This window comes from Enhydra lutris, unplaced genomic scaffold, assembly GCF_002288905.1.
Source record: "Enhydra lutris kenyoni isolate GAN:26980312 unplaced genomic scaffold, ASM228890v2 scaffoldscaffold52, whole genome shotgun sequence".
Classification (NCBI taxonomy): Eukaryota; Metazoa; Chordata; class Mammalia; order Carnivora; family Mustelidae; genus Enhydra; species Enhydra lutris.
The window spans coordinates 997,401-1,011,102 of NW_019154136.1; the positions used below are offsets into that span (position 1 = coordinate 997,401).

At 43.1% G+C, this 13,702-nt stretch overlaps 1 protein-coding gene across 5 annotated transcripts in view; it reads left to right on the plus strand.

Moving 5' to 3' along the window:
- LOC111157099 (CTP synthase 2) overlaps positions 1-13,702 on the plus strand; it is a 99,045-nt gene that overhangs the window by 36,323 nt on the left and 49,020 nt on the right. For all 5 annotated transcript variants that reach the window (XM_022518341.1, XM_022518342.1, XM_022518340.1 and 2 more), the window contains 3 exons: positions 510-604; positions 2,055-2,117; positions 2,223-2,266. In XM_022518341.1, coding sequence (XP_022374049.1) covers positions 510-604; positions 2,055-2,117; positions 2,223-2,266 — 202 coding nt within the window. The remainder of the gene's footprint in view (positions 1-509; positions 605-2,054; positions 2,118-2,222; positions 2,267-13,702) is intronic.

Below are 13,702 nucleotides of genomic sequence, written 5' to 3' on the forward strand. Positions count from 1 at the left end.
AATTTTAGGCTGATTTTACCAGCTTAACTCTTTCTGATTATGCAAGAGATCTTAACTTTTTTTTTTTTAAGATTTTATTTATTTGAGAGAGAGAGAGAGAGAGCATGAGAGTAGAGAAGTCAGCAGGAGAAGCAGACTCCCCGCCGAGCAGGGAGCCCGATGTGGGACTCGATCCCAGGACTCCAGGATCATGACCTGAGCCGAAGGCAGTTGCTCAACTAACTGAGCCACCCAGGCGCCCCAACTTTTTTTTTTTTTAAAGATTTTATTTATTTATTTGACAGAGAGAGAGATCACAAGTAGGCAGAGAGGCAGGCAGAGAGAGAGGAGGAAGCAGGCTCCCTGCCGAGCAGGGAGCCCGATGTGGGGCTCGATCCCAGGACCCTGGGATCATGACCTGAGCTGAAGTCAGAGGCTTTAACCCACTGAGCCACCCAGGTACCCCTGAAAATCAGAGTTTTAAAAAGACAAACAATGTCAAGTTCACCCTTGTGTTATGTTGATTGCAGTGGTGTTCTTGTGCCAGGAGGCTTCGGAATCCGAGGAACGTTGGGGAAACTCCAGGCCATTTCCTGGGCACGGGCAAAGAAGATCCCTTTCCTGGGTAAAACTCAAGATTATGTATCCTAACGATGACTTTTTTAGATTGTTGATATCTAGTAGTAGGGGTAACATTTCATAGAATTTGTTAACAGGAAAGGCGTGAACTCAGATTTGAATATTCAAGTGCCAAACAGTCTGCCATGGGGGCCAGCAAACTCTGTCCTGTTTTTGTAAATAAGACTTTATTGGAATAAAGCACACCAATGTGTTTACATATGGAATGTGGCTGCTTTTATGGTGCAGTGGCAGAGTTCAAGGCCTACAGCCTGCAAAGCCTAAAATGTTTACTGTCTGGCCCTTTGTAGAAAAGGCTGTTGGCCTGGGAGAACTTAGCACCGTTCTGGTTGGGTAGCAAGAGGCTGAGAGAAGCTGCTGTGTACACCTGCCCTTTTCTTCTCCCGTTTTCACCCAAATTCATCTTTTCACCGCTTCCAGCTAGAAGAGACCATCCTACGTCACAGGAAGAGCTCTGCTAAAATTTGGTAGAGCCAAGTCTTTTTAATGTCTTGGTTCAAATTTTATTTATTTATTTTTAAAAAGACTTTAAAGAACAGCAGGGATATTAAGATAGTTTGCAACTCTTGAGCTTTCTGTTTGACGCAGCATCTCTTTATGTCTTAGCCATTTGGAACTTTCTGAACTTCCCCCCCCCTTAAAGCACTCAGCTGTTTCCGGCCAAGTATACTGGTTGCCCTTCTCTGATGAGTTCCTTGCATACCTTAGATAAGTCTATAAAAACATCTGGAATGCTCCTTGGCGTTTGTTGAGTGGAGAGAATTGCTGGATGTGGAGATGGGTGAAGGGCCCATCGCTGTCGCAGCCGGCTGGAGGCTATGCAGGTGTTTTGTTTTCCTCCTCATCGGGTTGTCTGTTCCGTTCTGTCCTGCACCTGCCTTCCCTGCTCGCCAGCCTTCCCGAGCCCGCCATGCAGATGCCGGCTTCCCCTAGCTGCTGCCGTTCTCTCGCAGTGACGTTATAGGCCTGTTCTGCACCCGGCACCTGGTGCCCACTTCCCGCCCCTTAGATCCCAGCCCGCTGGCCAGCCTCAGGCTGCCCTCTGAGAAGAGGGAGTGTCAAGTCTCCCTCTAGAGCTGGGGTGTCGGTAGACCTCCTTGGGTGGAATCGGGTGCTCTGGGCCAGCCCTGCATCCCTCTCACATGCTTCGAGTTAGAGGAAAATTTGGGAGGAGGCAGATTTGCCTTTGGGACCTTGCCCTGTCTTTTCTTGCCCCTTTCTGACCTCGAATTCCTTCTTCCTCAAGTCTGGGTGGCCTCCTGCCTTTGCCACACATGTGGTGAGTGCAGAGGGCACAGGAGCGAACCCGGCAGGCAGTCTTGCTCTGTCCGAGCCTGCGTTCTAGGTGAAGGAGGTGGGCAGGAAAGGAAAGAACAGGAAATAGGAAGTAATACACAAGGTGCTCATTTGCTTTATGTATATGCTTTTTCAAATAGGAGTTTGCCTCGGCATGCAGCTAGCAGTGATAGAGTTTGCAAGAAACTGCCTGAACTTGAGAGGTAGGCCTGCTACTTGCTAGTAACCTTTTATTAAAAAAATTCTTATTACTTAACATATTTTTCAGCAATACTGGTGAATTATTGACCTCATTTCTTCATCTTTAGATGCTGATTCCACAGAATTTGAGCCAAATGCCCGTGTTCCTGTGGTAAGTGGCTTATTCATCTTTCTGGGGTTGGTCATGGTCATTTTGTTTCTGGGTCTGGCCAAAACGCATAAAGGGATATTATTTTTATTATCATTATGTTGTCCTTACCACATCAGGATGTTTTAAGTTAGATATGATTTTATTATTATTACTACTACTGCTATTATTTTTATATCAAATGGCTCTGCTCTCCATAGTCCCTCTTATCAGCTGTGCCTTGAAGAAACACAGTCCTGGACTGATTTCTTTTGGTGCTTCCCAGCTTTCACTGATTCTTTTTCCTATAAAATATTCAGCCCAAGTTCTTTGGCTAGGACTGAAGGCCACTGTGCTCTGTCACCTGAGGCTTTGCTACACTAGTCCCCCTTGTCCGTGGGGAAGACATGCCAAGACCCCCAGTGAATGCCTGACACGGGATGGTACGCAACCCTAATATATACTCTATTTTTTCCTCCCCCTCCACACCTATGGTAGAGCTTAATTCATAAATGAGGCACAATGAGATGAACAATAGCTAATAATAAAATAGGGCAGTTATAATTTTGTGCTGTAATAAAAGTTAGGGGAGTGTGGTCTCTCACCATCTCTCAAAATGTCTTATTGTGCTGGGCTCCTCCTTCTTGTGCTGCTGTGGGCTGATCAAATGCCTGTGGTGAGACGAAGTGAGGGGACTAGCAGCTAGACTGACCCTCCGACAATATGAAACCATGGATAATGGGGACTACTGGAATTCAAGTCGAGGTGTCCCTGTCCCTCCCATGCATAGGGTTTATGTTTAGACAATCTGAACGGTGTTTTTCGATGTATCCTGATATTCCGTATACCTGAGATGGTCCCCGTCCTTCGACCTCCCTTCCCCTGGAATCTCAATAAAACCAGTGAAGAATTTAATTAAAAAAGTCAACCAGACCTGATGACAGACAACTTCCTATTCATCCTGGGAAGCCTATCCTGACCTCTGGTCTTTCCTTGCCTCTGCCTTCTGTGCCTCGTGCCCATCTCTGTCAGACCGCACACCTCACCATTGTGATTGCTTTTTTTAAAGTTTATTTATTATTTATTTTGAGTAATGCCTACAAACCAACGTGGGGCTCAAACTCATGACACCCAGATTAAGAGTTGCATGCTCTTCCTGCTGAGCCAGATGTGTCCTGTGATCGCTTTTTTTTTTTTTTTAAGATTTTATTTATTTGAGAGAGGGAGCGAGAGAGAGAGAACATGTGCGTGTATGAGCATGAGCTGAGGGAGAGGGAGACGGAGAAGCAGACTCCCTGCTGAGCAGGGAGCCCGATATGGGGCACGATCCGGGACCCCGAGATCATGACCTGAGCCAAAGGCAGTTGCTTAACCCAGTGAGCCACCCAGGTACCCCCCACCCCATGATCACTTTTTTTTAAAAACATTGTTATTGAGAGATAATTACATACCATAAAATTTAGCCATTTGAAGTGCATAATTCAATGGCCTTGAGCATATTCACAGATCTGTACAACCATCACCATAATCCATTTTGGACCATTCTCATTACCTCAAAAGAAATGTCACACCCCTTAGCTGACATCCCCAACCTACTGTCACCCCCAGCTCGAGATAGCAATTAATCTGTTTTGGGTCTCTATGGATTTGCCTGTTCTGGGCATTTCATGTCTATGTGGCCTTTTGTGACTGACTCCTCTCGCTTAGTATAATGGTGTCAAGGTCTGTCTGTGTTACAGCATCTATCAGTACTTTGTTTCTTTTTATTGCTCAATAATATTCCATTAGATGAACACAACACATTTTAGCAATCCATCCATCCATTGATGACATTTGGGTTATTTCTACTATTTGACTACTAGGAATAATGCTGCTGTGACCATTAGTATACAGGTTGTGGTGCGGACATGTTTTCATTTCATCTATGTACACCTAGGAGTGAAATTGTAAGTCATATGGTGACAGTATATTTAAACTCATGAGGAACTGTCCCAATATAACAACTTTTCTTCCTGCCAGCACTGTACGAGGGTCCCGGTTTCTTCACCTCCTCATACTTGTTACTGTCTCTCTCTCTTTTTTTAAGATTTTGTTTTTAAGTAATCTCTACATTCCACATGGGGCTCGAACTTACAACCCCCGGATTAATAGTTGTGTGCTCCACCGACCAAGCCAGCCGGATGCCCCATGATTATCTGTCTTTTGATTCTAGCCATCCCAGTTGGGCGTGAAGTTGTATCTCCTTGTGACTTTGATTTGCATTTCCACGAGGCCTGAGGATACGGAGCATCCTTGAACGTGCTTGTTGGCCTCTTGTATATCATCTTTCGGGAAATGTCTATTCAGGTCCTTGGCCTGTTTTTAACCTGGGTTATTTGTCTTTGTATTATTAGGCTGTAAGAGTTCTTTATGTATTCTAAATACAAGTCCCTCATTAGATACGCAGTTTGCACTATTGGCATTTTGGGCTGGATTATTCTTTGTGGTGGGGGCTAGCTTGTGCCCTGTAGAATATTCAGGAACATCCTTGGCCTCTACCCACTAGATGTCAGTAGTACACTCCTCCCAACCCCCAGTTGTGATGCTTAAAAATTCCAGCGAAACATCCTCTGGGGGCGCGGGCAAAATAGCCCCCATCCAGAACCACTGATTTTTAGAAATCCACTTCCATTCCTCTCTTCTCCATCCTATTCCCTCCCTTCCTTTATGGTAGTCATTAATTCTATTTTTTAGTAGGATTTCTTTCTTTCTTTCTTTCTTCCTCCCTTCCTTCCTTCCTTCCTTCCTTTTTTTTTAAAAAAATGGGTTATCTTTCCATTTAAAAAACATAAGTAAATCTATATGTCTACTTGTAACCCCTTCTCCTTCTTACATAAATGATAGCATGCTCTACACATTTTTTTCTGTCTTTCTTTTTTAACTTAACATTATATGCTGGAGATCACTCCATGGAAGGATATAGAGATATTCTTCACTCTCTTTATAGCTTGCAATTCAGACCATAATGAACCATAACTTCCCAGCCAGATGGTACTTTTAAGTCCTATGCTCAGAAGACCTAATACCAGTGAAGAGTTCCTTATGAAGCTTTATTATAAACATATTTCCTGACTAATGGCTGAAATGGCTGTGCAGGCAAATCATCGGTTTTCTTTCCTAAGATAATACTTTGGGATAGGAAGTGATTTTCTTTTGGGGGGGAGCGTGTGTGCTAGGAAGGGATTTGACCAGTAGGTGCCACTGTTAGATAGCTTTGGCAAGGTTAATTCTTAGCGGACTAGTCTTTACATTGTGCGTGCGTGCGTGTGTCTGTGTGTGTATGTGTGTGTGACAGATATGTGTTCTCTTTTTAACAAATACATTGGCTGGATGCTTGAGACACTGTGCCCCTTGCCTTTTGTGCAGATCACTCTCTGTCAGTACGCGGGCACCTTCCACATGCTTCTTTGCTGTATGCACCATTTACTTAACCAGTCTCATACTGATGAATATTTAGGTCGTGTCCATTACTTGGCCACTGTAAATCATGTTGCAAATTAGTATCCGTGTACATATGTCCTTTCGGCCTGCGCGTGCACATTTCTATGGGATGCGTTCCTAGAAGGGGAATTACTAAGTCTGGGGATCTGTGCATTTTTCATTTTGATAGCTTCTATACTCATAAGTGAGATGGGAACAATAAAACCTAATTGCTACTGAACATCTTTATGGCCTGCGATCAGTTTGTTGGAGAAAAATAGCCTTAAGAGGCAGCATTTGTGTTGATGGTGAGAAGTCCTATTAAGAAGAAAGGCTAAGGGAACAGAATCATCAGGCAGCAGATACCAGGAAGCCTGGGGAAATCACTTAAACTTGAGCAAATAACAATGACTTACAGTGGGTGATGGTCATTCTGGCCCTTCCAGCTAAAAAAGTAAATAATTTGGAAACTAGGAGACTCCTTTAGGGTATATTTGCTGCTACAATCTGTTTCATAGGTATGGAGAAGAAAAAATGATTTTTCTTCCTCCCTTCTAGGTTCTTGGCTGAGACCCCTCTGTCATAAAAGATTAACAGGAACAAAAACAAAGAAAGCTTAATAACCTGTATACCTCCTGTATACATGGGAGAAACCCAGGAAAACTGAGTGACTCCCCCAAGTGGCTTAAGCCACCTTGTTAAATAACCTCTCCAGATAAAAACAAAAGATGATGTTGGGAGTGGGGAGCCAGTAACGGGGTGGGGGGTGAGCGGTTACCCGGCAGAACACAGGAAACAAGGGTATGATTGTGATGCAGATTGAAATCCATGCTTTTAACATTCATTTGACTTTCTAGAGATTTAGTCATCCTCTTCCTGGTACCTAGTGGGAGACACCCTTACAGATGGAGATTTCCCTTATACATGTAAATGTCTCTTCCAGCGCTAGAGACAGGGACATCCGGGGGAGATATCTAAGAGGCGGTATCCCTTATGCACAGAAAAGGAGAAATACATTTTTCTCTAAGAGCAGAGGGAGACTCCAGACTACCAGGAAGAGAGTGAATAAAATTTATTTTATTGTCTTATTTCTCTGCTTAATCCACAAGCTGAAACAGAAGGCTCTGGGAATTTGCTGAATATTTAGGGTTCTACAGCAAGTCTGATTTTTTGGCTTGCTTCAGAGTAGGCTTACCCGCTTTCCGGACAAGGCTTACCAAGAACACAGCTGTGGGTGACTTGCATTCTGACTCTGTATCAGTTATGTGGCTGCTGCTGACACCCTTGACCTTGAATTTGGCTTCAGATTTCTCTAGTTCATGTGGAGGATAGTTCACGGCATTGTGTACTTTATATTTAGAATATTTGGGGGTTTGGACACATATACGGGAAGGATGATCTCAATCCAATATTTAAGTATGTGGCTATGCTTAATGTTTAGCACTTCTTTTCTGTTTATTGAAAACTGTAACTAAAAAACCCCTGAATTTCCGTAAGATGCAACACTTAGAAAACAAAATCCGTGTCCCGCCTTTATCACATCAGTACACACATGTATACTTGGATAAAGGTATTGGTAAGGAAAAGTGAGGAATTTGAAGCATTTTAAGCAGATGCAAATGGACATTTGAGATGGCGTTATTTGATACTATTTCAATTTTAGTTATCGTAGATATAACTTCTTTTATCCCTTTTTGATGCAGGGATTTTCAAAGTTGAAATTAATTTCACATTCGACAGTGGATTTGTGGCATAGTTACATCTAATTAAAAGTCGATTCAGGTGAAGGGTAATTTCTGTTATACATTAAGCATAATTAATGTATGACATTTCCTAGCTCTAGATGAAGCTGTTTGAAACATTTTTTCTTCCATGTTATTTTTCAACAACTTTGTATGGAAAGCAAATTACGAGGCATTAAAACAAACCCAGACAGCCACTCAGAGTAACCTTTCAGGTGACTTTTTGTTACTTTGAAGACTGCTTTGCATTTAGAACATTGAGTGAGCATCTCCCAACTAACAAAACAGTCTTTTAAAAATTTTTTTCAAAGATTTTACTCATTTCTTTGACACAGAGAGAGAGAGAGAGAGGGCGAGAAAGCGAGAGAGAGAGCAAGAGAGCGAATACAAGCAGGGGGAGTGGGAGAGGGAGAAGCAGGCCTCCCACCGTGCAGGGAGCGCTCCATCCCAGGTCCCTGGGGTCATGACCTGAGCCAAAGGCAGATGCTTAATGACTGAGCCACCCAGGCGTCCCACAAAACCATCTTATAGAAATCCTTTGGAGCTTTGTTTGGGCTAAAGAACTTTTCTTCCCATCAAAGTAGTTGTCAAGAAGATTGCTGTACTATGGCTAAAATAGCCTTTTATGGACCAGTTTCAGGGCCTAATAGTTATTTAATCCTGTCTCTATGGGAGCAGTAGGTTCAGAGTTGATATTAGGCTGTTAGCCATAGAAACTGCTTTCTATGTGAAGAAAGAACAACTCTACAGGCATGATGGCTGCCTTCTAATGGCTAGAGCATCTTCTCCACCCCCTCCCCCGCCTTATGCTTGCCTACTCTTTGGAAAGAGATGGCATTTGCCGTGCTTAGAATGAGCCCCCATTAGCGAATCACAAGGGTAGTCTGTAATTTTAACAGTAAGTGACTAAATGAGTACTTCAAAGCTAATGTACTTGACGGCTTTTGTTCCTTGAGCTCAAAGGGAGATGCCTTAGGAATAGGTATTTCAACTACTTGAAAGATTTTTCTGGAAATAACTGGATGCTAGTGGAAAGAGACTATTAAAAAGAAAAAAAGTCACTGTACATTTAGAGCTCATCCACTTAAGTGCAGTTCCAAATATAGTGTATTCGGAACTGCTGTCCCAACCTTGCTTGCAGTTCAGTTGGGGATTCGAACCATGCACCGGTGAAACGCATGACTACATCTATGGGCAGGACGGGTGTTGTGGCCACATTAATGCTAGCAGTGTCATCCACTAGGACTTTCTGCTGTGCTAGAATGCTCTGTATCTGTGCCATCCAATATGATAGGCTCAAGCCACGTAGGAGCTGTGGAGCGGTTGAAATGTTACTAGGGCGGCCAAGGGACTGAACTTGAAATTTTACTTAATTTTAATTGATTTAAATGTCCATAACCGCCACAGTATTGCCCAGCACAGGTAGACCCTTAGATACTTAAGAATCCAGAATCTGGAAAAGAATTAGAGTAAGGGTTAGAGTAAGAAGGGAAGGTTGGCAAAGGCTCGGAGACTTCGTAGAGAGGAGAGGAGGCATTGGCTAGGTTGGAATGTCCACGATTTGCTCATAAAATACCTAGGGGCTTGGCTGAAGCAGGCGGCTTCTGTAGGGAAGTGGAGGGAAATAAGGGAGGCTGGTACGGATTTGTGGGGATCCTTGAGTATCAGTGTCAAAATTGATCCTGAAGGCCCGAGGGAATCAATGAGATAATACCTGTCAACTGTGACATATTATGCAAATATCATACTCATTGCTGAAGACTTCTGAATAGAATGGGTGCTTTAGGCAGATTCAGCTGGCATGGGATCGAGAGAGATGAGAGGGAAGAAAGACTCTGGGCACAGCACTTGGTTGAGTCTTAAGGCAGCCTCAGTCTGCGATCTCAGGAGCTGGGTCAGAGCAGGAGTTAAGAGTAGAAAGATCTGGGGACATGTGGGTGGCTCAGGTCATGATCTCAGGGTCCTGGGATCAAGCCCCACGTCAGGCTCTCTGCTCAGCAGGGAGCCTGCTTCCCTTCCTCTCTCTGTGCCTGCCTCTCTGCCTACTTGTGATCTGTCTGTGAAATAAATAAGTAAAATCTTAAAAAAAAAAAAAAGAGTAGAAAAATCTGCCTGGCAGAGCAGCTGTATGGAATGAATCAACAAGATTTAGTGACTAGATAGTCAAGAATCATTCATTTAGCAAATAGGGCTGGTACTGTTGATTCAAGAGGAAATTCAGGCAAATCTTGCTGGATGTGGGAGACGAGATGAATGTTGGAAAGTAGGCCAAGAACGCCAACGAAGTTGACATGTACATACTACACCCACATTACATACATCTCTCCATACGTTTTCGCCTTTCCTGAAGGTCCTCACATGATAATTTGTCCAAGTCAGTAAATCTTAACCCAGGCGGAGAAGGTATCTCTCCCATGTGTGTCCTCTGCATTGCCACCATTTCTTTGAGGCCTTCACAGTTTGCCTCACTTGCCCCGGAGGCCTCCTGCCTAGCCCTAGCCTCCACTCTATGACCACTCCCCACACCTTACAGCCTCTGTATTGGTGCCACCTCAACTTTTCGAAGCCCAGTCACATCACTTTATGACTCCTACACCTTTCTACTCCCTTTCTGACCTTGGTTTATCGTGGCAACCAAGGACTTTCATGATCGGAAGCCAGTGTGCCCTCTATATTCCCTGTAGCTGGCTTTCCACCCAAACTGTAGTATGTGTATTTCTGCGCTGCCTTGTACTTACACATATATTTACTCGGGGTGTTTTCTCTCTCTCTCTTTTTTTTTTTTTTAATTTTTTTTTTAAGATTTTATTTATTTATTTGACAGAGAGAAATCACAAGTAGGCAGAGAGGCAGGCAGAGAGAGAGGAGGAAGCAGGCTCCCTGCTGAGCAGAAAGCCCGATGTGGGGCTTGAACCCAGGACCTGGGATCATGACCTGAGCTGAAGGCAGCAGCTTAACCCACTGAGCCACCCAGGCGCCCCTCTCTCTCTCTTTTTAAAAAATATTTATTTAAGTACTCTTTATACCCAACATGGGGCTTAAACTCATGACCCAGAGATCAGAGTCACATGTTCTTCTGACTGAGCCAGCCAGGCGCCCTGTGTTTTCTCTCTCTTATATAGCTCAGTGCCACTCGTTCCCTGCAGGTTCCCCTCAAGGCTCTTCCTAATAATCCCAGTGGGAAATACTACTTTCACAATTAAGCCTTTTCCTGACCTGATCCCAGACTTGCCGACTTAGGATCTCAGAGGTCTAGTAACTTCTGTCTTTTATGGCATCTTGTGTAATGCCTTGCCCATAGTAGTTGCTTCATACATGGTGCAGTTGAAAGAGATAACACATATTTATACTTTGAGGGACCAACCGAATGCCAGAATCTAGGCTAAAATGGAAAGCTAGCATGACCTAGATATTAGAACTCTGCAAACATCGGCAAACAAAAGATAAAACCCAAAACTATAGATTAATGTTGGTTATTGATAAAGATGTAAAAATCTTAAATTTTTAAAAAAGATTTTATTTGTTTCTTTAACAGAGAGGGAGAAAGCACAAGCAGGGGTGGACCAGCAGGCAGAGAGAGGAGGAAGCAGGCCCCCCACTGAGCAGAGAGCCCAATGCGGGGCTTGATCCCAGGACCCTGGGATCGTGACCTGAGTTGAAGGCAGATGCTTAACCAACTGAGCCACCCAGGCACCCCAAAGGTGTAAAAATCTTAAATAAAATATTAGAGTAGCTAATTTAATAGCATTAAAGAATACTAAATCATGACTGGATAGTGTGTTTGTCCTGGGGATTGAATCGATTGGCACATTATATTGATCAGACAAAAGAAAGAACCCCCATATCACCACAGATGCTCAGTGGCAATCTATAGAACCTAAACCCTCCTCAGTCTCATAACAAACTAGGAAGAGAAAGGGAGTTCTTTTTTTTTAAGATTTGTATTTATGTTTTGGATAGTCCTTGACTTTTAGTTAAAAAGGATTTCTAGTTACTTCATAATTTTGGCAGATTTCTTGTTCTTGAGAGAGATTATAGCATGATGTTCCTGAACTTATTAAACTGAGATGGATATGAGAGACTAGAAGAAATACTTTGGAATCAGAACCGGTATCTAAACCTGAGCTCCTCAATTACTAGCTATGTTGAAATCCTAAAATATTAATATTAAAAATATGTAATAATTTCAGTATTTATGTAAAACAATTTTTTGAAAGGGGAAATTTAAAAATTTTCTTTTCAGTTAAGGTACAATTTTAATTAGCTCGCTACCCATTCTTGCCCTAATTATTTAACTACATTTGTTCTCTACTGTTGAAAAAAATAAAACCTGCTACCTTTTTTACAACTTAAAAAAAAAAAAAAGATTTGTATTTATGTATTTGAGAGAGAAAGAGCATGAATGAGAAGGAGCAGAGGGAGAGGGACAACTTGACTCTGCTGAGTACGGAGCTCAATGTGGGGCTCTCTCTCATGACCCTGAGATCATGACCTGAGCGGAAAACAAGAATTAGATGCTTAACCCATGAGCCACCCAGGAGCCTGGAGAAGGGGACTTTTTAAAAAGATTTTATTTATTCATGAGAGAGAGGCAGAGGCAGAGGGAGAAGCAGGCTCCCCATGGAGCAGGGAGCCCGATGCAGGACTCGATCCCAGAACCCTGGGATCACAACCGGGGCTGAAGGCAAATGCTTAACAACTGAGCCACCCAGGCACCCTAGAAGGGGACGACTTCCTCCTCCTCCTCCTCCTCCTCTTCTTCTTCTTCTTCTTCCTTCTTCCTTCTTCTTCTTTTTGTAAGACTTTATTTATTTATTTGACAGAGAGAGAGAGAGATCACAAGTAGTCAGAGAGGCAGGCAGAGAGAGGGGGAAGTAGGCTCCATGCTGAGCAGAGAGCCTGATGCAGGGCTCGATCCCACGACCCTGAGATCATGACCTGAGCCGAAGGCAGAGGCTTAACCCACTGAGCCACCCAGACGCCCCTAGAAGGGGACTTCTTAAGCACGAGAAAGTTTACCTTTTATAAACCAATAGCAGACAGTAAACTCTATGGGGAAATAGTGGGGAATTCCTATTAAAATTAGAAATAAGTAAAAGATGTACACTATTGCGACCAATAAAGTTGTTAAAATGAGACCAACTAATGCTGTCTGGAGAGTGCAGATGGCGTTCTCCTGCTGTTTGTAGATTTTTGAATCAATATGATCTTTCAGAGAATCAATAAGGTGGTCTCTTTCACAAACCATAAAAATACTCATACCCTCTGACCCAGACATTTACTTCTCAGAAATTCTCCTAAGGAAATGTGGTATATTGATGGAGATATGAACAGGTACTCATTATACCATTATTTAGAAGAATCAGAAATGGCAACAATCGAAATGTCCCGCAATGGGGAAATAGTTAAGACTATTATGGGGTATCCCTTCAGTGGAGTATAATTAGTCATTAGAAATGTTTAAGGCTTTTGATGCAATAAGAATGCTCTTGTATCGAATTAGTATGATACAGAGTGCATTTAAACATTTCCTCGCTGTGTATAAAAATTTCCTTCATTTCTTGGTGGTACTGTTAGAAGTTTTTGTTTTTGTTTTGTTAAATTCCTCTCCAACACTCCCCCTCCCTCCTTCCCCCAAGCTGGGCTCAGGAAGTAGAACTTGAGGGCTAGCTGTTTCTCACATCCTGAGAGTCCCAGCAGCACTGGATGCCAGAACTGGGAGGGCCCTATGTCTTCCTGTCCCTTATTTTACACATTACATGCCAGAACCAAGGCCACACCCTCACTGATGGAGCAGAACTGACTCTTGGTCCCGTGATGCTTCTACTCCCCAAGAGGGTCATTGATTCAAAAAGCACAGCGAGTGCTGGAGGTGACTTTAAAGACAAGTGCCTGTTTTTTGAAGCAATGTTCCTCACTAGCTGTTGACTAGAGTTGAAACTGGAAATGATGGGAGCACTGAGTGGCTGGGGAGGGAGAGCAGGAACAGGGCTATTTTGATGGAAGACTGGAATAAGGGCATTGGTTTGGCACATCAAAATTGTTTCTGAGCCTCTGACACTGTCTTTCCAGTCTTGGTGAAGATCATGGAACTATTCTCAGCCTTTCTTAAAAAAAAAAAAAAGGTATAAAATTAAATGCATTAAGCTAAGGTTACTTTCAAATCTATTAAGCCATGGGGGTCAGTACTTGGCAAGGAGAGACAAGGAGAGTCTAAGAATTTCTTTATTAACAGTAATTGGACCTCAGTGCCAGATCA